This window comes from Choristoneura fumiferana, chromosome 18 (assembly GCF_025370935.1).
Source record: "Choristoneura fumiferana chromosome 18, NRCan_CFum_1, whole genome shotgun sequence".
Lineage (NCBI taxonomy): Eukaryota > Metazoa > Arthropoda > Insecta > Lepidoptera > Tortricidae > Choristoneura > Choristoneura fumiferana.
Window position 1 is genome coordinate 19,167,041 of NC_133489.1, and position 27,135 is coordinate 19,194,175.

The 27,135-nt window shown below is 36.8% G+C and overlaps 1 protein-coding gene across 1 annotated transcript; it reads right to left on the reverse strand.

Annotated features, from left to right (window-relative positions):
* Positions 1 to 345: 345 nt before the first annotated feature.
* Positions 346 to 27,078, reverse strand: LOC141437739 (uncharacterized). Its single transcript, XM_074101228.1, has 8 exons — positions 27,003 to 27,078; positions 25,010 to 25,061; positions 10,119 to 10,177; positions 6,905 to 7,061; positions 4,672 to 4,852; positions 3,937 to 4,093; positions 3,104 to 3,255; positions 346 to 2,635 (listed from the first exon to the last, which is right to left on the reverse strand). Exons 1-8 carry the CDS (start codon positions 27,067 to 27,069, stop codon positions 2,627 to 2,629), a joined length of 834 nt encoding a protein of 277 aa, XP_073957329.1. The 5' UTR covers positions 27,070 to 27,078; the 3' UTR covers positions 346 to 2,626.
* Positions 27,079 to 27,135: the final 57 nt, after the last annotated feature.

Here is a 27,135-nt window from a genome sequence, read left to right on the forward strand (position 1 = left end):
ATTTGCTCGATTCTAAATTTTACTGACAGTTTTGGTTGAATGTATGAATAAATTTGCTACTACCTATTATTCTATGAAAGCGGCGAAGCAACAATATAAAATCTACTAATCGATTCTGAGTCAAAGCTAAAATTAACACCGAATAAAGTTTCGATTTCGGCCTAAATTGGTACATAAACTGAAATTCGGTTTGGGTTGTAAATACTAGTTTTGGTCGGAAACTAGAATCACGTATTTTTATCTCATTCTAAAATAATATACAGCTAGTATTAAATGTGTCCATCTGTGGTAGTGTCTCGTACTGTGGTTAGAGCTTAAACAAGGACTAAAATAAAACAAATAAGATTATTTTATTACTTCACTTTATTGCACCTATTGAAGTACACTTCGTTGCTAACTTCGATGTTTCAAATCACTAGTTACTTACAAAGCTTTCATGCTACGGCATCCGGCGAGCTATGCTAAATGGAAACTGCCTTACAGCTTTTACAGCATGTCTGCTTACGTTCAATACAAAATGAGTCTTTCAAATCACTTTTACGGCTTTAAAGAGTATTTATTATTATTACTTATTGGAGATATGTCGTATACGTTTGTACAATCATAATACCTAATATTTGATGCTATCTGAATTGGCAACGGAAATAATCCAGCTCTGCTCTTAGCTCTCACTATGTTATGAACATAAATACAATCCTTTAACATTATTGAACACTGAGTTGCGACAGAGTTCGCAACTCAAGTAAAACTATGATGATTTCAAACAATGTTCATGCAGCAATACAAAACTGCTATTATTATTTATTTCAAACACTCACTTGTATTGTTGTACTTGTCCGTATATCGTTAAAAACAAGGAACTCGTTATATCTAAGTACATATTCTTACATTTATCATCGTATACTTTAAAAGCCTCCAAAATTCTTCAAATTAAAAAGTACATAATAAAAAAATGTAAATAAAAAAAATCACTTCAATTTGTACAAATCGTTCGCTTATGTACACACGTTTAAAAATTTACGGAATGTTTTCAGCAATTCTGATATAGTGGAAATCGTACGAGGCATTATCGTCAGTAAAATACGTTAGTGAATAAGTAGTAAATAAACGGTACACTATTGACTGGGGCAAGAGAAACTTAGACAGTATGAAAACTTGATTATTACGTGAATAGTATGGCTTCCCCTGCCCCATCCGAGAGTAACTAAATGTAGGTATAAGTACAACCATTATATTAAAACATCCGTTAAACTGATGCAACAACAAGTTAATAATTAAACAAAACAATGGCTGAGTATTTTGTATAATAACAGTCTAAATTTCTTTCGAACAGTAGAAGTTGCAGTACTACCCAACTTCCTTTTACTTAGACCTTTTAGTTATTTTGGTGTTACAGCTGTTTACATATTGTGATGAGTTCTTTTAAGCACTGACTATGATACAAACAAGGGAAAATATTGAAATCCCATTGATTTGTTTGAACATTATTAGAAACAGAGTAACATTAAAAGATGTCCTAACTCAATGACATTAAAGCTAAACGAACAACAAGTATATCACAAGAACAAGAAGCAGGAAGACTTAGGAAGAAATAGTTATAGCGAAATTAAACAATTTTACAACAAATTAACTGCGAATAATTTTATTAAGATAAGACTGGCAAGATATTAGGAGATTGTAGGATACTTATTTAGGCAAACAATAAAAACCTCAGCCGCAGTTATGGGCAACTTTGACTTTTAGTACAACTAGATATTATTCTCTAAGTATGGGGTAAAAAAATCATTTTCCCAAAAAAAAACCTAGTCTAGACGTGACATCACTTTTGTCCTAGATATACATCTTTAACTTGACTGATATTATTATTTTTTGAGCTAAAAAGAACTTAACTTTTCGAGAGCCACGACAAATATAAAATTTAAAACGAGAAGTTTTGGGACATGAAATAGCAAATTTAAAGCGTGAAATAAACACAATATTAAATTTCACAGAATTGTGGAATCGTGCGGAGACCCCGTCACACCTAATTTAAATAAAAACGTTCATAGTACCATGAACAGCCCTACTAGCGGCACATTATTATAGTTATTTACTATTCACTACTAAACTTGTAAAGAGTTATTGGACAAACGGAATGTTATAAACTACATATATTTTACCTGGGATTTTTAATGAGTTTAATAGTAACAAATGCTTTAACAATCAAGTAGATAATGATTACTGGAAAATCTCTTAATTAGAGATGTTTAAACTAAAAAAATAACGTAGACCACACTCAAGCAAACAAGAAAGACGAAATTATTCATAAGGAAGATAAATTCTCATGTTCTTTAACATACAACTGCAAGTGCGGCCCTAATATAACACAAAGGAAATGAAACTGTGTTATTTTTCGTTTGCGTTTTCGCCAATTATTACAAACAACTTTCATACGAAACGAAATAAAAATGGATACGCGTTAGACATTGCGTCGATAATTATACAGCTGTGGTACAGAAAGTTATTTTACCTGGAGAAAGTATAACCGGGATAGCCCCATACAATATTGTCTTGATATTATGCAGAAACTGTCCATAATTGACATCGCTCGGGTGGACGGCTGAATGACAGTCGTGTCGCCAACTGCTTACATGACCTGAAAAATAAAAAAATGCGCCTTTTTAGTGTCTGTTTGCAAAGGGTACTAGGGGCTAGTAGCGTGTAGTTAAATCTATGTTAGGCAACGGGGCTACTCAGAGAGTGAAAGAAGCGTGAGTAGGTGTTTTTGGATGCAACACTTCACAGTAAGTGACGTACATAACATTCGGCTTCTCATCACTGACGGGACGGAATAAAATTAAGCAAATGTGAGAATTAAAGTTAAGGTCCTCCATTACTCTTTTGAGCCTCTTTAAACACCCATAGGGAGCCAATGTGTTCTTGAGCGGTGACCACGTACCGGAAAACGAAACGTAGGGTCCCATAAGTTGGACTCATGAAGTAAGCTGTCAAAAGTCGCCGGAATTCGGCGGTGCAGGGCCGGTCATCGTGTTTTGAAGTTCGTTAAGAGAGGCCTATGTCCAGCAGTGGATTTCTTTCAGCTGACGATGATTAACGATCTCACCTGCAGTATTTGGCTGGCTTCGAAGGCGGTACCGGGTAGCAGCACGATGGGCGCGGCGACTCGTCCTGCTTCCACGCACACCATGTTGGGGAACTCGTCGTCGCCAAAGTCGGGGATTTCTTTCGCGTACTCCGCCCACGGATTCCAGATTACTGCGGTATTAAACATTCTATGTGAATAGGCTGTTACTAGATGTAGTGAAAATAGTTGTTAAACGAGCCAAGTAAAAATCAATCATATGTCAATGTCGTAAAGACCTTTCTAACTTTAACTATACTAAATTACGATTCTTGAAACTAGATACTCATCGCAGAATGTGTTGTTGGATGGGAAACGCACTGAAATCCCAAGCTAAAGTAGATAGTTGCGTGTCTATGGTATTTTGCTTTGGCAAGGGGCCTTTCTCTCATTTACAAAGAGTTCCTTAACCTGAGGCCGGATTGTCAAAAGCCGGGTCTCTACTGAGCGAGCCGCTTCGCGCGGCGCGGATTTTGAGCCCTGTACATACCAAACAAAATCATGCCTCATACGCTTACGCATACGCGCGGCGGCTCGCTCAGTGGAGACCCGGCTTTACGCGGTGACGTTCGCGATTACATTAACCATCTCTTTCTAACCTCGTCTTATACCGTGTGACAGAAATAAGTGGTGAAAACGATTAAGTGTGTTAGACAATAAGGCCTCTGCGCTACCTCTGGTTTTTTTTATTTATTATTTTCGTTATTTACCGTAAGGTGACGACTAATCCGGTGTCAGGAGGAATGAAGTAAGTAAGGGTTTACCGACAGAAATTTCTGATAATGTGCGCCAAGGTTTATAGAGAACAAACTGACCGGTATCAGGGAAGTTGTACTTCTGTATCCGCATCTTGCGGCCGCTGACGACGTTGGTGATGATGTGCTCTTGCATGGTGTTTTGGTAGACGCGGTCCGTCCACTCGTTGATGGTCACCACCTCGCGAGTCTCCTGGTACACGGCGCCTTCCCGCGTCTGGCCAAGCGACACATCTCGTTTAGATAAATATCGCGGGATAAATGTTCTTATACTATGGGTACTAGGCATAGGTACTTATGGATGAGATAAACACATACATATACTGTCAAGAATAAACATTCGTATTTTTCAAAATATCTGCCCCGACGATCGAACCTGAGACCGTAAAATTCTCCAAAAATTAATATATCTTTTTTAAATAAATTTCCCAGAAAAAGAGTTATTCAGTTAGGTATTATTATTTTGGTATTGTTTCATGGACTGTATAGATGAATTACCCAATATTATTATGTCCCAGTATTTTCCTTCCCATGGGTGATGGTGAATGGAATGGATTCGCTTTTTCCCCCATTTGCTTTTTTTCCATAGACTGTGTTGTACGTATACATAAAACAAATAATAAATCCGAATACGGAATATATCTAATTTAACACTGGACTGGACCCGTTACTGGGATTTTTTGACCTGGTCACAATTATTCGTCATTTTTGACAGATATTCTGGGATCACGACTCGTTAGGAAGTTCTTTGAAGTCCTTTTGTTTAATTATGCCGGGTTAAGTCTGCCCTTTTACCTTGTCTATGAACATGCAGCCGTGCATGCCGGTGATCTGGCAGCGCCGCACGTCGGGAACCTTGAAGTAGGTGTGCAGCAGCAACTGGCAGCTGAAGGTGAGCTCCTTACTCGGATTGTATACGCCGATGTTGAAGTGGAGCTCTTTCTCGCGCAGAATCAGTCGATACGTCAGTCTGAACCTGTGGAGACACGTTACGGCTGTAATGTCGCGGATATAGTGTAATGTGACTGAAGCATTTTTCCAACACTTTGTTGGTATCCGATTTAGCTGTGGCATACTTATGCAAGTTCGGTGACAATACAATAAACTGATAGTTAAATTATGGTGGTTAGGCAGGAGGGAACTCCTCAATAGTTTATGACACAGGCAGGAAACTTGGCCAACGTCGGTTGACTGTCGCAGGTCGCCATCGCTGACATTAAAATGCTACTGATCGCCAGGCGACAGACGAGCACAATCGCGACTCATCTGTCGCTGTAGCTGGTCGCCCTGGTCGTCAATATCGGAATGCTACCTTTAGATGTCGGCGACCTTGCGCCTGTAGGGCCTCTCGTCTCGAAAGTTTCTCGTTTTTTTGTTTATTTCAATTTCTCCATCTAATGTGCGGTGCGCCATCATAGGGATTGTATAGATTAACGAACAAACAAACAAAAAAGTTCCGATTATATTTCCGATATTTCCGTGCTGTCAGGATTCGGAGTGAATTATCAGCAGGGCTACTACAAAACTCGAAACTCGAAGTTCGTGTCGTGCGGTCCCTTTGACACTTACCTATACTATTTAATACGAGAGGCGGTGAGAGGGACGGTACGACACGAACTTCGAGTATCGAGTTTCGTAGTAGCGCTGCAGCAGTCTAGAGACATGACATTTTGTACGAGTGCGTCTTGCAAAGTGCCTAAATTAAGATTATGACATATTTTTTTGGGAATTCCAATGAAACTTTAGTACCTACTTAAAAGTCCAGAATTTCAATTCAACTACCGAATCTAGTAATGGTCAGCAGAAGTCTCGATCTGTCTGCAAGTGGAACGCTGTCTGCTGATGAATATTTCGGTGGACACAACTCACTGGAAGTCCCCACTGCGACCCTATATCAAAGCTACACGCTACCGAACTATAGGACGACATCATTATGATCATCATCATTTGCATTGCAGGTGGTAGGACCTTGTGCAAGGTCTGCCCGGATTGCTACCACCATCTTGCTCGCTAATCCTGCCGTGAAACAGCAGTGCTTGCACTGTTGTGTTTCGGCGTGGAGAGTAAGACAGCCGGTGAAATTACTGGCACTTGGGGTATCACATCTTAGGCCTCTAGGTTGGCAACGCATCTGCAATCCCCTGGTGTTGCAGGTGTCTGTGGGTTGTGGCGATCTCTTACCATCAGGAGATCCACTTGCTCGTTTGCCATCCAGTCGAATAAAAAAAAACATCATACCTCGTTGAGTTTCTTGCCGGATTCTTTCCAACAAAGGTTTTTCCAAACCAGTGGTTTTTTTTCTGTCATTTTAGGCTTCTGCCTTGATTAAAATAGAAGATTGTACAACAAGAGCATAAAACGAGCCATTTTACCGGTACGGCGAGGGTGGATAGACACGTCGAGGGGAAATGGGTTTTAATGCTCGAGTTTTACACTCTGCTTTTTACTTTGATCGCGAGGAAATGAAATAGCAACAATGGAAACAATTGTTCACTTACTATGTACCTTTTATTTTTCACCCATTACTATTTAATTATGAATTTTTAGTTTTATTAATTTATTTTGATTGATTTGATTGATTTTTAGTTTCACTAAATAAAAATTATCAAAAAAATATACCTTGGTCTTAGACGAAGATTTTAATTTATGCACTAGAGCATAAAAAAATCATTTTATGTCGCCTAGATCCAGCATAAACACGATCTTTACGAGCATGATAAGTGAAAAAGATAATACTTAATAATAATAATTTATTTCCAAGACATCTTTTTACATTGTCCACATAACTAAGACACTACTTCCTAAATAGGTACAACCTGTATGCTTTAGGATAAGCAGCGCTCTTCCCCATTAAGAGTTAGGTGTATTGACTTACATAGCAAAATATGAAGTTTTAGACTTACCTATTCTAAATTTCTTACAATCTATGGCGTATGTGTGTAAGTTTGTGTATGTTTGTAGTGTTGTGTTGTATGCATAGGTGTGACAGTGTGTGTAAGATATTTTGACTTTGACATGATCAACTCACTGGAAGTGCCACATGGAGCGCGTAAAGTCGTCATCCATGAGGCTGAACACCGCCTCCACGTCGCCGCTGGGCAGCCGCTCCGGCATCTTCTCCACGTGCCAGCGAGCCACGCGCGCGAACCCGTGCTGCGGCCCGAACGCCCATTGTCCGAATTGAGCTGCAACATGCGTGATGAGACTTATTGCCGTTCCTCGTTCGGAACCCGAAACAAAGGTCGGTTTTCTTTTGCTTTTTTATTTGAATCTTCAGGAAAATTTAGAAAACCGAAGAGTCCTGAGCAATATTAACATTCTGGTTGTACTGTATTTATGTAACCCCCAACGTTCTTATGTTAGTATAGTAGGTAAGTATGTGAGTTTGTAAGTCGTCTTAACAAAATTTGGTATTTTTCGATCGCTTCCTGTCTGTCTTATGTAACTTTGGTAACAATACTCTGGTAGTGAAATACTGGTTGCCCGGCCAGGATCGTCTCCGCAGGTAGGGACTCAACGGTTAATGTCATCGACCGGAGGTACGGATATGTAGGACAATGCAAGTAAAGTCAACAAAAAGTATAATAAGTTTTTTTTTACAAATCTACTGCAAAAAAGAGAATTTACGGAAACTTTTGATCGTGACCCCCTGCCCTAAATCTTGAACTTCGACCGCAACTAAACCATCACCATCATCGTTAAGATAAAATGCTTGAATTCCAGTTGTTTTTATACGCATCATAAAATGAAGTCATATGTACAGTCGAGTTCATAAACTTGTGAGCAATATTTTGATCAAAATATCTGAACACGACTCTATTGTTAATGTCGCAGAAGCGTGTTCAGAAATTTATGATCAAAATTTTTCTCACAAGTTTATGATCTCCACTGTACAGTAATTAATTTAATAGGTCGTAAAGTTTTATTTAAATTGAATAATTAATAAATAATACGCAGTAGCACCCTTAATTATAAAACTTAGCCATAACCAGAGACTGTGGTATAGTAGATATAATAAATAAGTCAAATAGTAGATACTTAACAATTAATGAATAAATACCAACACTAAACTCTGAATGCATGGTGTTTTAATGTATTAATCTAATTCAAGAGACCAAGCTGTTAATGAATTGAAAGCCTTATACGTATTTAACACCTGTCAATTAGGTAAAGTATGGATCCTAGTAGCGGACGTTAGGCCTCATATGCACATGTAAGATGGTCCGACCATTTATTTGTCATTAAATGAAAACAATTGAATAATTGACTTTCGATTATTTAATTTCGCACTAAGCAAAACTTGTAGGAACTGTGGAATGGGTATACATACTGTAATTAAATAAGAACGTGTTTCCTACTAAAATTTACTGAGCGGCAAAAAATCTTGCCCTCAAATTTAATGCAGTAATAGGTAATTTTGTATGTAGGTAGAGTGGGACAAATTTTGTACCGCTGAGTATATTATAAATCCCATCAAAACATAAATGGAAAATGAGAGCCAAGTTCAATATTATGATATATGATTGTTTACTTTGAGATCTAAATGGGTGCCAAGGTGCCAAGTTCAATGGTCACTCCTGAAATGTATTTACAACAATATAAAATATTTTATAACTTAAAATATCCTTTCTTCTTATATAACTTAGGATAATATATTTAAGCCTAAGGTCTGACTCGGCTAGTTCTCATATACCTACGAATTATTATTAAGTACGTCTACTAAAACTAAAGAGCCCTATGTTCGTTGTTGGCTAGTTTCTACCAGCAAGCCAAATTTTCGGAAGAATAAAATAAGAACTTACAGCTTTAAAACTTGCGAAGGCTTAATATAATTCGTATATATGAAAACTAGCCAAGTCCGACCTTAGGCTTCAATATATTATCGTAAGTTATAAGAAAAAATGATATTTTATATTGTTATAAATAAATATCAGGACTAACCATTGAACTTGGCACCCATTTAGATCTCACTTCTTTTGTCGTCAAAGTCAACAATCAAGGCATATATAGTAATATTGAACTTGGCTCTCATTTTACATTTATGTTTTGATGGGATATCATTACTTTTTGTACAGAAATAATTTAATTTAAAAATTATAATAAAATGATAAAAATTTACTAGTTTCTGATTTATTTCTTTGTATTTGCACAACTACCTATCTGTATGCCAAATTTAAACTTTGTAGGTCATCTGGAACTGGGTTAGAATTTTGATCTATAGGTGAGTCAGTGATAAAAATGACGATTTTTGGATGTTATATCTAAATAACCGTTTGAGGTGTATTTATGAAATTTGGAGCACATAATTTATCTCACAAGTTTCATTAAATGACCCAAATTTGATATGTTTATGTGAAATAGTTTTTGAGTTATGAGGGGGTCAAAAGTGGCTCCAAATGGTTCGGGTAAAATTACACACGGTGCTGCTCGCCAGTTCTGTTAGCTTGAACTTGGCTTGACACACTACCGCATGTGTAGATGCGAAATTTGTGAGAGCGTGCGTATGTGTGAGTGTATGTTTGTGACTCCTTCGCGCTAAAATAGCTGGACGTATTTGGCATGTACAAAGCTGGAACCGACTTACATTTATTTGAGACTATAGTGTGTTCCCAGGGCAGGCGAAAAAACGGACAATGACCAAAGGTATTATGTTAGCGGCGAAACAAAACGATACGTATCACTCTCCATTCCATACACTTTTGTATCGTTTCCGCGTAGTACGCGCGTTTCGTGGTCGGGCGAGAGTTAGGGATAAACAACCTGTTTTGTCAGGTTTAGTAGGACGACCAGCGGATTTGGATGAAATTCGATATGAAGATATCTGGACGCCTGGAATAAAACAAAGGCTATTTTATACATCCCGATTATTCCCGATATTCCAACGGGATCGGGATATAATCCCAAAGTTTCAACTTCTAGGATTTAATTAGAGACATGATTTTTTTTTGTACTTAACGTTGTAGAAATCCACGATGTACTTATGTGTTTTGTTTTTGTGGATATTCCTTCGTTTTTTTTTGCGAAATCGCGGAAGTTCAATTCATCTGCAAAACCTATAGGTAAATGCTGTACAAGTACGAAGCCGCGGATAAAACCTAGTAATATTAATATTACATAGGTAATAAATAATATTTACAACTGGGGAACCAACTTTCAAAAGTGTGACTTATATACTTGATAGTGTTTTTTTTTATTTTGGCTGATTAAACGTATTTATTTATATTCTATTCTATAATACTTACGAAATACAAATGGTATCCCTCCTCGTATCGCTCTTTTGCCGTCGAAAACTGCTTGTTTACTGAAATCAAAGAGAAAAATATTTTGTTAAAAAAGTTAATAGACGTTACAAAAATAACGACATTTAACTTTGAATCCGTTGATTTCATTTCAAAAGAAAAGTTTATGATTCAGAAACCTTAGACGTGCTTTTTATTAGTTTTATGAATTGGTAACTCTTGGAAGGGAATAAAAAACGAGAACTTTTTACGAAACTCTAAAAGCAACAATAACGTAAAAAATCGAATGAAAAATTAAAATCTGGTAAGAAACTCCTTTGAAAACTTTTTGCATGTTTAATTCAATATTTCCAATTCAAATGTGAAATCCTAAAGAATCTACCTACAGCAAAAATGGAAAACCGTAAATTAACTAATTTTACTGTAAATAGCTTTACATTTTTCATCCGTTGACCCTGTGACTCGCGCTTACATCATTAGGAAAACCCACAACGAATCCATTCTTTACAATTATCTACCATGTTACTGTCATTTAGTGACATTACCGGTGTGTCTGAAAACCAAACGGGTAGGAGTTTTCCCAGCTGAAATTGTACTTCCATCCAGGTATCCAACAGTAATCGCAAGGAAAATGCGTAGCAATCATCAGAGCACACTGGTACGAGTATAATGCTTTAACACGTCTTTATCGAACGTTCAGACCATTACAATAGAGGTGAGACATATTTACGGGAATAGGTTTTATCATGGACGACAAAGTACGCGTTCCCGCCCGAGCGTCTTTTAAAGTACCAGTATTTAAGTACGGCTACTCAAATCAAAACGTTCTCTCTCTCTCTCAAATCAAAAAGTTCTCAAAGTCTCGCAACTCGGTGACTTCTAAATCAAGCTTAAGCGTGCATAAATATCTGATACTACTCTCATTTTTGTACGCTCCGCTGTGGAAGGTATTAATGCAGGACTGTACCTATAGGCTCCTTAGCTTCATTCATGGCGTTAAAATGCCCTTATTTGCTGTACACTTTTTCACAAAAATGCTTATTTTACCTATTGAGTAGCGTACTCGTAAATAATGGGACTAGGTCAATTGGTGTCAGGTGTCCCATGATATTTATCTTTATCTTTAAATACTCGTGGACCTAGTCTTTTGTAGACGCGTACTTGGAAGACTTGGCCTAGTACGACTCATCACTACATCACAGTAATGCATTCGTCAGAACCACAGCAATACCGTCCGCTAACCACACAGCATCGACATTACTCTGCGACTCACGTCGAAACAAGATCAATTTTAGCGGTTGCATTCCAACACGGCCCGGGTACGCTGCAAAAAGCACCCTTATATTATAAATGCATCAGTGGACAGGTCGGACGCGACAAAAACGCAGCCAGAGCAAGGCGAGTATAAATTATTTATGCCATTTTAAACATTTTGGAGTCTGCCGCGAGTGGATACCGCTGACAAGCGCGCCTTGTGAAGACACTTCAAGACGAGTCGCGAGTCATCGCAAGACATTGGATGAGTTCATGTCACAATCATACCCAGGGGGCCGGCACCAACAGTTTATCATCACAAACGAGTGTTAAAAACAAAGTCATAAACGTAATGTTATGTTATTTATAAAAGAGACCGGTTAACTACGAGCTCACATGAAAGAATGTAATTCTTACAAAGTGCATCCAACCCTGTATAAAGTTACACCTATACATAAAAGCCACAATTAAAATATCGACGCCATTATTTATGCGATCAGCGAAGCCACTTTAATTAGTTAAAACAACTGCATATATAATGTCAGGTACGTAAATAAGTGACATTATTCCTAATGCCATGTATAGTAGTCACCCCTTTATGATCTCCGTAAATAGGACTGGTCCAATAAAATGCAGTTGCTGGATATGCCGTTAAGCAAGAAGAATGCATTCCTACTTGGCCGTTAAAATTGTATAATCATTAATCAATTAATCTGTTCTACGTACAAGCTCAGTTCTCATCTCATAGCGGAGTGCGTACAAGCGCTATCCCAGTTTCATTGATCATGGCATCCTAGTCCTCAGGTGGCGAGGAACCCTAAATTGGGCAGTGCAATCGAAACGGTTCCACGAATCAGTAGGGGAACTCACTAGATAAAGTTTTAATTGGAGATTCCGGATGAAATTCCTTCATGAGCGGTCGCTGGGCCGATACATTCCCGCTTCGGCATCAGCCGAGTTTTTATACAAAAACTTGTTTCATTCTGCCATTCTGTCCCAGATAAATAGCGACAATAAATATAACTTTCAAGCTCAATGCTTTCTTTTAATTGTTAATTATATCACCAAATTCGATTTCGAAGAAATAGCAGTTTGCAATTAAGGGCAGCAAAAAATGTCATCAACTTAATAGTTTATTCAGGATAACATTAGACTCTAGAAGGTCACAGATGAAAAGGTTCTAAATAATTTTTGTGGAGTCGTAATAATGATGATGATGAATAAAATAAGAAATAAGATGAAGTCATAATTTTGTTTACTTTGTAAGTAGATTAATACGTAATGTACTTACAAAGTAACACAATATTAATACTTAATTTCTACATAATATTAATTAGATTTATATTTATACATCATTTAATAACTGTATTTCGTGGACTCATCCGCTCTCATTCCCTGTTTAAAAATATTCTACTCGTAGTTTCTGCTATAAAGCGGCAAGCGCAAGCTTTTTTCAATTCCAAATTTCATCAAATTTAGTGCAATGCTTTAGTTGTGAAAAGTTAACTATTCGTATATATGATTAAATTATGATCCAAACTGGCGATTAAAAGCTATAAATAATGTACAGAATATTTATTAATTAAATTAATTTATTCAAGTAACATTACGACTCATTTTGTTATTGAGTCAGCAATATTATAAACGTTCCGTTTCTTGCAGAATGTTTTTTACCTCTGCCTCTTTAGGTATTTTATATTATAGGAAGACGTTTCTGTTTTTAACAAAATAAATAGGAAAAGTTTTTTATTGTATTTAAATTATTATTTGAAAAATAGCAAAGTTAATCTCACTAATATTCATTATAATTGCGAAAGATTGTAAGTATGTACAGTCAAGGGCAAAGTTACAAAAATATGTATACACGACTTTATGCACTTGACATTAAGGCCGTGTATACATATTTTTGCAACATTGGCCGTGTCGATATCTTTGCCCTTGACTGTACCTATATTTGTTTGTTACCTACCACTTCACATCCTTACCGCTGAACCGATTTAGGTGAAATTCGGTATACAGATAGTACAAGTCCCGGGGAAGGACATAGAATCCTAGTTTTTATCCCGGAAAATTGCATAGTTCCCGCGGGATAGCAATAAACGGATTCCACGTGAACGGAGTCGCGGGCAACAGTTAGTTAATGAATAATTGAAACCAATATTGACGTCTTCGATATTTTAATTAGAATTAAGTTTAGACCGTATACTAAAAAAATGCAATTTATTTAATACATGTTTAAATTAATAAATTTATTTTCCTTCTGTCCATTCCTATATTGAACAGACTGTAGTTTTAGTTAAAGCGCAGTTATCAGGGTCAAAATATATGGAACTGTCAAACTAACTTGATTTAAAAAAAAATGCTGCAAATGTCCCAAAATTTAGCAGTTTCGCAAAACTAGGCGTTTAGAACACGAACGTTAGAAAGAAGACGCACTACAATTTTATTATTTCTTTTTTTTTATTCCTCGATTCAGTTAACTTAAAAAGGTGTTCATACTAGGTAACTTACATGAGAATTTTATTGTTTGACACGACTCTATTGAGATCCGTCAATATTCTACGAATCGCTTGCTGTAATTAGATTTTGCCACATTGAACGATCGCGGCAATGTTTACCGCTAATCCGCGCCAGCGCCAGCCTCCGACCTGATCAGAGAATTGCGCAAAAACCCCATGAACCGCGACAATTTCTCGCGGCGGGTCCCATTCTCATTGTTCTTTGCTTTCATAAATATTGATTAAATATGAAGCTCATCATGTTTCTCAACATTGTTAGTCATTCATAATGTGTGCCTCTCGCGGCACGCATCCGCCTGCACAGAACACGCCGTGCGGCTACTGCACTACTGAACAGATAGGTAATGCTTCTGCATAATTACATTAAGATGCAATTTACAAACAGACTAGTAACCTGTTGTGACCATACATGGATTCCCATTAATATTGCTTCAAGTGAGCCCTAGCGGGTGTTGCTAGGAAATTATATTTGTAATCTATACAACTTTTGTGAAATTACTGATAAAGATGATATATTGTTTCGAGAAAACACCCGAGAAATATTATTTCATTATTTCTTTACTTTTAACTACTTTTTCAACTCCATGATGCACTCACAGAGCCATCACATTTTTGCAGATAAACTCATCGATAAAGCGTTATCCGCAATATGAGTATTAAACCACCCTTCATAATAATGAACGAATCCTCTAATTACTTCAACCAGTAGCGAGTTGTGAAAAAGTTGTATATTTACCTGAAACAAAAAGCGTGGTAAAACCTTTGAGGCGCGGCCAAGTTAATGATTCGCAGCCAAGCGTGTTACTTTGACATATTAAGAAGAGGACGTAAACTGGTTTGTAGAAAAACATAATGGACAAAGGGCTGAAGCTACTCCGAGCATCAACAAATTAAAGGTCGCATAAAAGATGCGACAAGTGAATAGGGTGCAATTAGATTGTTTTAGGATGCGTCCGGGCCACCTGGAATATTAACTGCCAAAGGAACCGGTAGGAGAGGCCCATTCAACAGCATTTGACATTAAAGCGAGTTCCAATTAACTAGAACTACCTAATATAATTAAATTATTTGTCGCGCCGCTAGCGGAGCACGAAAGTGTACTGAAATTATACAGTGAATTAGCATAATTCATGAAATACTGGTATCTTTTACCGATACTTAAATGGCTCATTAGGTTTTATGAATGGCTTAATCCTGAATGTTTTAATTTTATACCAAAGGGTCGTATGGTGACAAATGTGTAAAAGAAAGTGTCTTATATTTTATGGCATTTTAAACAGGGAGACATGATCGAAGGCTGCACAGGAAATTAAAATCCAGCGCATGTAGACACTAGTCTACAAATAAAATTAAATAAATAAGTAAATTGCCACTAGGCAATTTATATATAACCTTTAAAATTTGAGAAGTAGGTAAGCTAGTCTGAGAATTAAAGTGCAAAATTGATAGCCTAACCTTACCTAACCATAGCATTTATTTTGAAAAATGTGAAGCCAAGAAAATCATGATAAAACCTACAAACAGTGCAGAAACGCAAAAACGTCACATTATGTCCAAGACTCCATTAAGACTGTATCTTTGCGGGGGGCCGAATAAAATATACAATTACTAATTGCCAAGTAAAGCGTGGGTCGACCGACATCATTATTGAACAACTCAAGTTTATCTGGATCTATACCCCATTCGGCTTGAGTTTTTCTCGCTCGCCTTCCAACAAGACAAGCCCTTGGTTATGTGAAACGTGTTTAAGAAAACCGGAGTATTTAAGTGAGGTGGTTGTTTGTATTTTTTGGCTCTGTGTCAGTTAGACGTGTTGGTATTGCAGTTTAGAAGTGGTCGGATAGAGCCTTAGAGCCGTAACCTTCGGGGCACCACGGCCGTGGTCGGATTGAAAGTGTTTTGGCTACTGCGCCCGGAAAACGTAGGAGGCGAGCATGGGCTTTGCACGTGTTTACTCTAAGTACCAATTTTGTAACACTTTTGGAGGGAAATGGTGAATCATGCGCCTTCAAATTGTTTCATGCTTAATTCGTTTCTTATTAGAAGATAGATATTCACCTAACATGATACATTTATTTGGTTTTATTTTATAATGTTAGATGAACTTAAATAGCACTATATTTCGAGAGGCTGGTAATCTAAATAATTAAAAATGAGGATGTCCCTTCTGAAAAAATATGTTAAGGCAACTACGTCAGATTTTAATCGAAATCAATCTGTATACATAGATTCAAGTAGGTTGTTTATAAAATGGGAAAAATCATTAAAACTGATGTACTAAGTTCAACATAATCTAAAAGCTCTAACATTCATTACAGCTTAACTAACAGAACCAAGACTTGCAAATGTATTTTAAAATTGTTATTGAGCAAATTTTTGATTGATACCTGACTCATGTCTGCTCGTATGATTAGTTGAGTTACTTCCTCGTACACATAAAGCCTTATAGGCACCTACGGAACATTAATAATACAGTTGAACATGAATAAATTTTAATTAATGCTCTTTGCATTTTGACGAAGGAACATGTAATTTGTTAATGCAAGTTAAGATAAAGATCTAATAGGATCTACAATCGCTTGTTGTTTACAACAGCAAACTACTAATAGGTAATTTAAAGGCATTCTGGAGTCTCCATTTAAAGTAGTCTTGTCGCCGCCTGCGGGGACGTTCCGGACGTTTGTAGATCAATATAAATATTTCTTTGTAAAGAAGAAGCAATATTTAAGACTGAATATCTAATAAATACAAAAAAACTTTGCTATCTTCGTGTTTCTTTTAACTAATGTAAATATGATTAATCTGACACAAACAGATCATTTGCGATTCAGAGTAAGAATTTATTGTAGTAGGTATACCTAATCGGAATCGGAATTACGGGATTGTTTTATTACCTCTCTCCGGTTAATATCGGATCGACCACGCGAATGCATAAATTAATCATGATTTACTGCTTCCCACTCACACCTCTTCCCGTTTCAGGGCGGGAAGAGCAGAACGAAAATCAGGACGTAATATTCTCATAAATATTTAGCTTGTCCCAAACATCTTAACATTGGGCTATAACATTCTTGTCAGACAATTTTGTTTTTATTCACTTAAATCGTAACGTAGCCAAGCAGTCTGGCAGTATGGCCTCTGCAGTCCATTATATTATTCTCAAATTCGAAAGCGTAAACAACAAGAGGACAGTGACAAACACCGCAAGAACAAAGTGGTCGCGCCCTCACCTCATGGGTCAGCGGCGGTACACACAACGTCCGCAGATGCTCCGGACAGCCGATTAATAAGACGGGACTCCGCCCCCGGTGCTGCGGCTGCGGCTTAACAGCGCCAATTTACAAACGCCACCCCAAGCCGTGAAGATAAGCCGATTACAAACCTCGGGAGACAAATGCAACCGACCATGCCTGAGATACACTAATTCGCTAGAACACATTAAACCTGCGCTTGCTGGCTTCTATGTTTATTCATAGAACTATCTTTATTGATTAATGAGTGGGAGTATTGTGGGTGGATGTAAATATGTTTTATGTTAATAAATGTACATGGGAATCAAAATTGAATTAGAAAAGTGTAATAGAATAGACATGGCGGTATCGCAATGAAGAGGCGGGGCTGCAAAGGTCGAACTAAGTAAAGGATCGTATGAATGGCGCGTATAAATTTCATTAGTATAAGTTCAAACAAAATAGCATGATTAAGAAAAAAAAAACTCGCTCTCGGTGTTCCATCTCGCAAAAAAAAGGATTGTAATTAAATTACTTCGATTACAGAACTGTTTTTTTTTTACATAAAACTGAAATTATAATTGACTCCTATCTCACCTTATGGAAAGTGCGGATCAGGCCAAAGGTGTATTATCTCACTGGTCACTGTTCAGAATATATATTTTCAAAACTGACGCTTTTATTCAACCAAAGTAGTCCATCTTTATCAGTATGTATTTTAACGTACTGTTAATTAATTTTAGCATATAGAAAATTCAAGATACAGATTCTCCAATCCCAAACCTTGGTTGGGAGATTTTTCAGTAACGTAACATTTTCTAGAATTTACGATGGAAGAAAATCAAACAAAACCGCATGTTGAGATTAAAAGCTTTGAACCTAATCAAAGCGCAACGTAGAGCTTGCCCAAGCCCATGTATAGCCGGATCCCGAACTAAATATCACGTCACGATCTCAGCTGTCTACAAGTACTTACAGAGTTGTCGATAGATCATACACGGTGCGAGTGCGACCATGTAAGGCCACGACAAAATCTGATGATGTCATGCCGCATTCAAGTGCTAAAGCCAAATCGAACCGATCAAACAAAAGGCATAACTATCACGAAATGATAGAACTTTTAATAAGCACCTAGTCGAGGTGTAGGCCGATAATGAAGCAAGTAATGACGGTGCAAGCAAAGCAACATGATCGCAAATAGCGATTAACGCGGTTATGAAATACCTACATAATGAGATTACTGAATCCTAAATTGTGTTAGAATTTGTCGAAGAGAATTTTAGAGCTGTTATTCCAATTCGGATAAGGTTTCTGCTAAGAATTTCGAAATCAACTTCTCGCAAAACATTGCATTCGTCAGGCGGCATCTAATCGTAAAAGTACTTATCCAATAAATGGGAGAAGTTGAAAATTACTGTAAAAACTGACATAAGATAATAAGGTTTATATTGCAGGAGTGATTTTTATTAGTCTCAAAACCATTTTCAAATGCAGGTATTATTAAACTTTAATGCCGTTAATTGCCGTCTCCAAGTACGATTTTTTACCATGCCGTTTGTAAACTTTTATATAATAATTTTAGATACCTAACGACAAGAAAGGATATTTCCCAGCATAATTTGTGGCTTCCCAATTATGTACATATTACGAAATAAAATATATGTACACACAATTTGTACATCGCAAAGGTCAGGTGTTGAATGACTGACGTCAAAAGTCATACAGGTTCCATAATTGTAATAAATCATCTTCCTTCATAATAATTACACGTTAAATCAAGAAACCATAGCCAGAGATAAATCATGTCCAAGTTGCAAACCTAAGGATAATTGTAGTAAATCAGCTAACCAATCAGAGATTGAATATTCTAAGTGGGTGTTTGGTTGGATTACTAAATTACAAATTGGTCCGGTAAATCTACCAAGGTGCCGATCAGTGAAATCGGGAACGAATAGTTCAATTTCAAGGAAAATTCAATTCAATACGATGTTACAGCTATTTTTAATATACAAAAGAACGCTTTGCTTTATATTTGAGTCCCTGCGTTCTAATATTTTATCATAGCTGTCTAACCTAACGCGTGTTATAAGCGGTCTTGGATGTCACTCGTTGATGTGGAACGAAAAAAATCAACATGTGTGCGCTGCTCATCGCCGACGGCCATTGAGCACGTGTTGAGGAACAACTTGGACGCACCACGATTTGTTAACGTCACGATAGACAAAAGAGCAGTAAGTAATAAGCCAAAGTCACCGATGTCATGATAAAGAATCTCTAAATTCTCCTTTTATCTTGGTTTAAGACACTGCTACGTTTGGAAACACGGCATATCATCCAGACTATGATGCCATAATTCATTTGTTAGAAGCGGTTTCGACCGTCATATAATATAGGCCAGTCCGTAATTACGTTAGCGTGAACCGTATCAGTCGCCTACGCTGGAAGGGTCCCGCTAACTCAGTTTTGACCGTCTACCAGTCTAATTACTGTCTGACCAAACTTGAGATTAAAATTTAGGTACGTGTGAAGAGAATTGAATCGGGAACTGGAGATAAGAGCGACGGGCGGACCATTCAGCGGAGGCAATGGTGTGTGACCGCCGAGCGCCGAGACGCGGAGGTCGCAGTGCTGCGCCGGTGACGCCTTGCATTCTTTACCCACGTCGCATTCTATTTTTGATTCGAATTTAACACCGTTTCTAGGCACGTCTCAACTTCTAAGAGTTAAGGCTAGGTACTTTAGGATTAGGTGACCTTTTTCACTAATAAGACTACTTTATTATTGTAAAAGAATATCAACGGTTTTTTTTAATCAAAAGACGTGAAAATAGACATCTTTGTCCGTACAATTGAAGAAACATTACTTAAATCACGTGGATCTCTAAATATGAAATGGTTCATGTCAAACTTAAGTTCTTCCAAGAATAAAATAAAACAATAAATAAAAAAAATAAAAAACCCGACAGCCTTAAAAAATACTAAGCTAGCTAACTTAAAGTTCAACAGTCGGGACACATTATGTACTAAGATTTTTTGAGCTCGTCAAGATTTGAATGGGTCCCGACTGTTGAGCTTTAATTTAGCTATTTCACAGTGTTCTAGCCCACTAGACTTGTTTTCTTCTATTTAGTATTTTTTAAGGCAGTCGGGTTTTTTTATTTTTTACTTATTGTTTTATTTACACTTTTTTGATATTTTTGTGAAAATGGTAGCTTAAAACTATCATAACCCATATATATTTAGAATGGGTTAATTGTTAGCTTTCATTTGATACCCTACTTGATAGGTTTGAACAAAAAAAAATGTTTGAAAGCTAACAATTTGGCGCCAAAAATCCGCCATTTTAATTTTTCAAGAATTTTATGGACCCAGTGTCACTCGCATCATCAAGACAAATCCGATGACGTATCATTTATCAAAATCGGCTCAGCCGTTGAGTAGTAACGAGAGGACATAGGAATAGACAATACATACATACATACGAGGCAAACACATAACCCTCCTTCGCAGTCGGGGAAAAAGAGAATGCAGTAAATGTACAGTGTGTTGTAGACCCGGAATGTACGACAAATACTCGGTCTTACATTAACCGTACCAATAAAAAGGGGCAATAAAGAAAATCAATTTTATTATAACGGTATTTACAATGGGACTACTCAATGGGACTAGTGGGACAGACGGCATATTTATAATCCAGTTTCCAGTGGCTTAGATATGCCATTGGCATTTAAAACGACATCAATCCCTTCAAAATCGTCGATAAATCCGATTCAGTCAGACACAGGTGATCCGTGAAGCCGGGAAGCCGAGAAATAATACTTTGCATTCATTGACGCGCATCGATCGATGGAGTAATCTCGCGGTCATCCCATCCGTGCACCGGGAGCATAAAATTATCTGGGCATTAGCGGGCTGAGGGGCGGCCGGGGACCATTTGTCATCGGCAGGGGGCGGGAAGAAAGTGCCGGCGACTCCGGACCGCAGACTCGCTCACAAAAACAAGACGGAGCTAAGGGAGGGCTTTAGCCGCAGCTACCGCGCACCGCTTCGCCAGGGTTGCGGCTCCCAACTAAAATTAAATACATTAGGGACGCACCATTGTTTTTGGGTCATGTTGACAAAGGTTGCGTAATATCTCCACTTTTTCCTCCCCTAATATTGCGACAAGTTCGGTGGAAAAACTTCAAAATTTCCGGGCCTCCGAAAAATCCCGACCATAAAAGGGTCAAGTGGCCGCGTCACGTTCGGCTCGACGGCGAGTCACAAAAACCTTTTTGGTACAAACTATATCGGATATTAAAGCTGCAGAAGGCGCGTGCCATCCTCTTTTTGTGGACGAGGACTCTGTTGCCGCACTATCCCTGCTACTCCGGGCGTGTTTAATTTTTATTGAATAATTACTTTTGCTGACCTTATAAATAAGGTAATAAACCGCCTTTTAGGCAACTGGTACACCTAGGTATGTCGTTGTTTTAAACGAAGAGAAGACTCATTAAGTCGTCCACTCAGATCAAATAAAAGTCGTCCATCGCATATTCATGGAGGCCGCTTGCTCATTGCCTAAAGACCGTTTTGTAGGAGACATCTCTATGATCCCAGTTAACAATCATGAATTAAGAATAAACGAATTGTAACTCGTCATAGCGATCGCGAGGAAATAAACTTGTGGCTATATTACAGGCTACAGCTGTATAAACGTATAAGTAGTTGTGTGGCACATAGAATCATTAGCGGCAGTCGGTCGTTTGTTAGAGCCACTCGCGCTCGGAGACGGGTTTTTGTATCTACGCCAAATTGCATCCGCACAAAACGTGTGCCTCTAAATTGATTTCGAATTAATTGCTATATGACATAGGTATAGCACTATGGGATCAATTATTTGACAACTGACGCTTGAATTGATGGCTTAGTATGACCCCTATATTAAGGATTTTTTGAGCCAGGTAAATGATAATTAAACAAAAGTGAACAGGGAAACTTTCAATTACCTATAGAGCTTTTTAGAAGGAGATGTTATCCATTTAGGACAGTTTAATTTCAATAACTATGTAAAACGTAATAATAACCTGTCTGCAAGTATAGTGTGCGGCCGTTCAGGTGTAGGTAGGTAAGTAGGTAGAGGCACACTGTTTTATCAAAGAGTTGTATCAAGTGGTGAAATGAAAAGATATGTTACAGAAAATAAAACGTTCCCTTAGTACCTTTTTTTTTGGGCCGGGCTGTGTTCCCACCCAGTCTTTAATCAGGAATGTTTCTTTCATTTTTGCACTGTTTTTATAGTTAATCGAGAGTTATTGTAATGCATCACAATATCATTATTATTGAAATTATTGTAAATATTACACTACAATCCTGGTCTGACTTGTTGAGGTTTTACTGTTTCGAAAATGGTTAAACTGATCGAGTGTTGCCATTATTGCCGGATTGAAAGTTTCTTTGCGAACTTCCTTCCGCTGGCGTTCGTGTTGTCATAGTGTGTTGTATGTTTTATATGTTTTAGCTTTTAAATGGGTCCCACTGAAAAACAGCGTTGCGGCTTGCCGTAACACTATGCTGAGTGGGGTCCACTTTATACTATTCGATGTTATTTTTATTTTTTTCAGTCTAATGTATTTTTATGTGTATCGAATATGTGTAAATAAATGTTTCTCTCTCTCTCTCTCTCTCACTCTCTCTATTTCTCTCTTTTCCGATGGTCAATAAAGAGACTGCAAGCAAGGTTTTTAAATCCCTCTAATCTTACTCTGGCATTGAATCTGATGAGGTGAAAAACTGAGATTTACGAAAGACGTGATCCGCCGAATTAGCGGAAACACACCCAACCCAACCCATGATAATCTATTCTTAACAGCCGTGAATTATTTTTCTAGCTCAAGCTGCGACTGAAAAACTCTTAAGGAAATTTTGTGACTGACTGACGATGGCAAGATTTTAAGTGCTGACATATCTTGGGGAAATCAAGAAAGATGTGGGGTTTAACGGTAAGTTCAGATGACAAGCGCTTAACGCGCGTTTACAATTACTTACATACATTTTATTCAGGCAGGCCGTACACATGCTAACAAGCGTTTTACTAGCTAGTATACGGCCTGAATAAAATTTATGTAGTTGTCATCTGAACGCACCCTAAATTAAGAGATTATGACAAAGAAGGTACGAGTATGTGAGAAGTATTAAAAATTTAATTTCCACTTGTGACACGATTTTTTTTTCCGGTATCCACAAAATTAGTAGCTTACTGAATACAATTTCAATGAGCGGAAAGATGGCTCACCTAACATTTGGTAAAGTGGTAGAAAATGTACGTTTGTTCAGGGGCTCGGTACGGTTCTTCGCCAACAAAGTTCCCAATTACCATACTCACGCAACCCATCAGCGGGTGAGTTACTGCTTCAGTGGCTTCCTACATGGCAATGCCACTTGAATTAATACATGCAAATCCTAACGCTGAGCGTAATTAACGCATTTCAATTGCAGTAACTGTGGCGTAGTATCAAAGATTCGAGTCATTAGCATTCGCAATTGATATAATTTTATCTTGATTTAGATATTGCACAATATTAGATACATAGTAAAATTTGTGCTAACGGAACTTGTCGTTTATGCAATCGAATATGTATCAATTTATCAGCTTGCTTGAAGCAATAATCGGTCGGAAAAACGACCGTCATTTCATTTGTGAGTGCTACGACTATTTAGAACACATTTAAATACGAAAGAGAAAAGTGGGTTAGTCTTGAGGGTTTTAAGACTTTGCCCCATAATTATACAATATGTCCTGTAAATAGTGGTTATCAGCTCATACCAGACGAAAAGATCATATCACGCTTAAGTAAATTTTTGGTTTAAGTAGTAAAAGTCGCCTTTATTTCGAGTTACTTATATATTTTTTTACTTCGACAATTGAGATACCATTAGTCAGATTTTATGCCACGCTCGCAATTTTAAGAGTGCAGTTTCAATACTAAAAAATGAGACCTGTTGTTAATACTTAAGACTTTAAATCATATTCAAATAAATTTCTAGAAACTTAGGCTACTTTTATTTTCAAGTTCAAAAATCAAATATTACAAAAAAGCAATATTTTCAAATAGCCATGGTGATAAAGACAACAATATGGCGACCCTAAGTGCAACCTTAAACAATTTTAATTAAGTTTTCAATTGGTAATAATATTAATCAGAATTTAGTCAAAAAAAAGTTTTTAACAAAAAATTGAACCAACTTCAAAAACCTTGAAAATATTTTTCCACTAGCTTGTTTTCTACTATCTACTAGTGTAAAGTTGGTGCCCCAGCACGAATAAGGGTTATTTTTTTAGGGGTTTAGGGTTGTTAGGGAACCCTATTACTGAGACTCCACTGTCTGTCTGTCTGTTCATCTGTCACAGGGCTATCTCTTAAGTCGTAATAGTTAGACACTTGAAATTTTCACAGATTATGTATTACTGTGGCCGTTATAACAACAAATACTAAAAACAAGATAAAATAAATATTTAAGGGGGGCTCCCATACAACAAACGTGATTGTTTTGCCGTTTTTTTGCTTGATATTAATAACGGCAACAGGTAGACGCTTGAAATATTCACAGAATCTTTAGTTGTATAATCACTTTAAAAATAAATAATCAAATAAAAATAAAATAAACAGATTATGTATTACTGTGGCCGTTATAACAACAAATACTAAAAACAAGATAAAATAAATATTTAAGAGGGGCTATACAACAAACTTGATTATTTTGCTGTTCATTTGCTAATGTCTAATGTTGTATAGATAACAGCATGGAACCCTTTGTGCGCGAGTCCGACTCGCACTTGGCAAGTTTATTTCCTATAAATTATAATGTATGGAGCCCTGAAATTTATCGCTACCCATAAAATCTAGACTTACCTTACAAATAACTGTTCTTGATTGTTGACTCTCCATGATACTACCGTAGCTCCTAAAACAAAATGGTTCATTTAAAAACACTTTCAATCAACTGATGATGATTATAGCATACATTGTGATTTTAAAGGTTGGAAAAAATATCAATACATAAATCTACTCTTTTACAAGCCCTATGTCTCTAGTGAGGTATAACAGGAACACATCAGGGCATTTCTCCACTAATTGGAAAATCATTGTCCTAGGCTTTTTTTTGGAAAAAATGTTGAGATAAATGTCAAAGAAAAATGTTTCTGTTTTTAAAACCAACCATATTTTTAATCCTGTCTAATATTATACCAAAAATTAAACTACCTATTTAATTACAATTTTTCAAACACCCCAACAGTTCCCTGTTATGTCCCCAACCCAGAATTTGATAAGTATCAGATAATATTAGCCATGTGTTGCAATTTAGCATGATTTCTCTATTAAAATTAAAAAGATCATTACACCATTGATGATAATAAAGTAGTATTTCAATTAATATGCATGTCATTTCAATAATATTTTTAATCAAACATTGTCCCAAGAATACAAAAACAGTACCCTGTTGCCAGATTATGATTAATATAAAAATAATTGATATAAGATTGACATGTGTGCATACATTTATATAGGTATACACAATACTTATGATGTAAAACCATTTTTATTTTACTGTTCAATCAATTCATCATAATTTGAAGAGAAAGTTGCCAGGGGCTGTTCAAATTTTCCAATTAGTGGAGAAATACCCATCACCATCATCATCATAAATTAACTGCTTGATAGAAATTATCAAGATTAAGGGCCTGCTTCACCATTCTCTGATAGGTTTCTGGGATTTTATGTGGCAGATATCTGTCACATAAAATATCATAAACTTATTAGAGAGTGATGGAACAAGGCCCTAAGACTTGATAGTTTTACAAACCCAACTTCATGCAAAAACGGGGGTTAGTATTTTATGAATTATGAGTTTCACAATGATAAGTCTTTCAAATTTATATTTTTTAGTGGTGCTATTGTGTGTTAGTAAAAAATTACAGAGTGAAAATTGTAAAAAGTATTTTAAAACAATAAAGTGTTGATAGACTACTTGAGTTGTGTTGAGTTATTTATGTTGAGCCTATAGAAATGCAATAATCAATCACCCACTGATTTAAACAAGTAAGTAGTATTAATAATTGTATATTTGAAAAAAATTTAGACATGAACGGGTAGAGTGGAGGACATGGGGCTTTGGGGGAGTTTTTAGTAAGTATGCGCCATGAAATAAGGCAGGTTATTAATTTAAAAAATAATGATTTAAATGCAATAATTTACTGCTCATAAGCCCTAAAAACTTGGCTATAAAAACCTAGGGGATCTGTTACATTCTAAGGCCTTGATTCAACTTGTAGATATTAGCAAAATCATACAAACATAAGTTAAAGAGCACTATCCAAAATGAGTATGATTAATAAACAAAAATTATAAACTAAACATATTAACATCATTAAGAACTCATTCAAAACTACTGCTCAATTAGTTTCTCATACAAATGCTGGTTATGAATATTACTTATGAATATTTTTTGTGAGTACATCAAATACCAAACTACAATTTAAAAGCAAGTACCTAACTAGAGTTTACTTCCTACAATCCAATAGCCAAGGTCAGACTCGCCACAGACGGCTTATTCTATTCACTCAGAAAAAACTCGTTACCAACTAACTAAAACGGACCACGCTCTTGGCGCGTTGCGCACAACAATAAACAAATCACGAAATTATAAACTAGATACAAACATTACATCCACAATCACAATTTTTAAAACTTCCGCGCGTCACTACCAAAATAAATAATAATAAAAGTAAAGGTTATGCCGCTACTCTCCCCACAATAAAAACATGGATAATCAATTAATTTAATAACTAAACATCCCACACCACAAATTAAATTATGATTACACATAATAAAACTGATCACTTACCGAAAAGATTTACGGTACAAGTTGTATTATTTCCTCGGTCGAGAACGACAACACTCGTCGCTGCCATTTTCCGTTTGACAGAAGCCGAAGCGGAGTTGCTTGCTAGGGTAGAGCTTACGGAACCTTAAAGTAT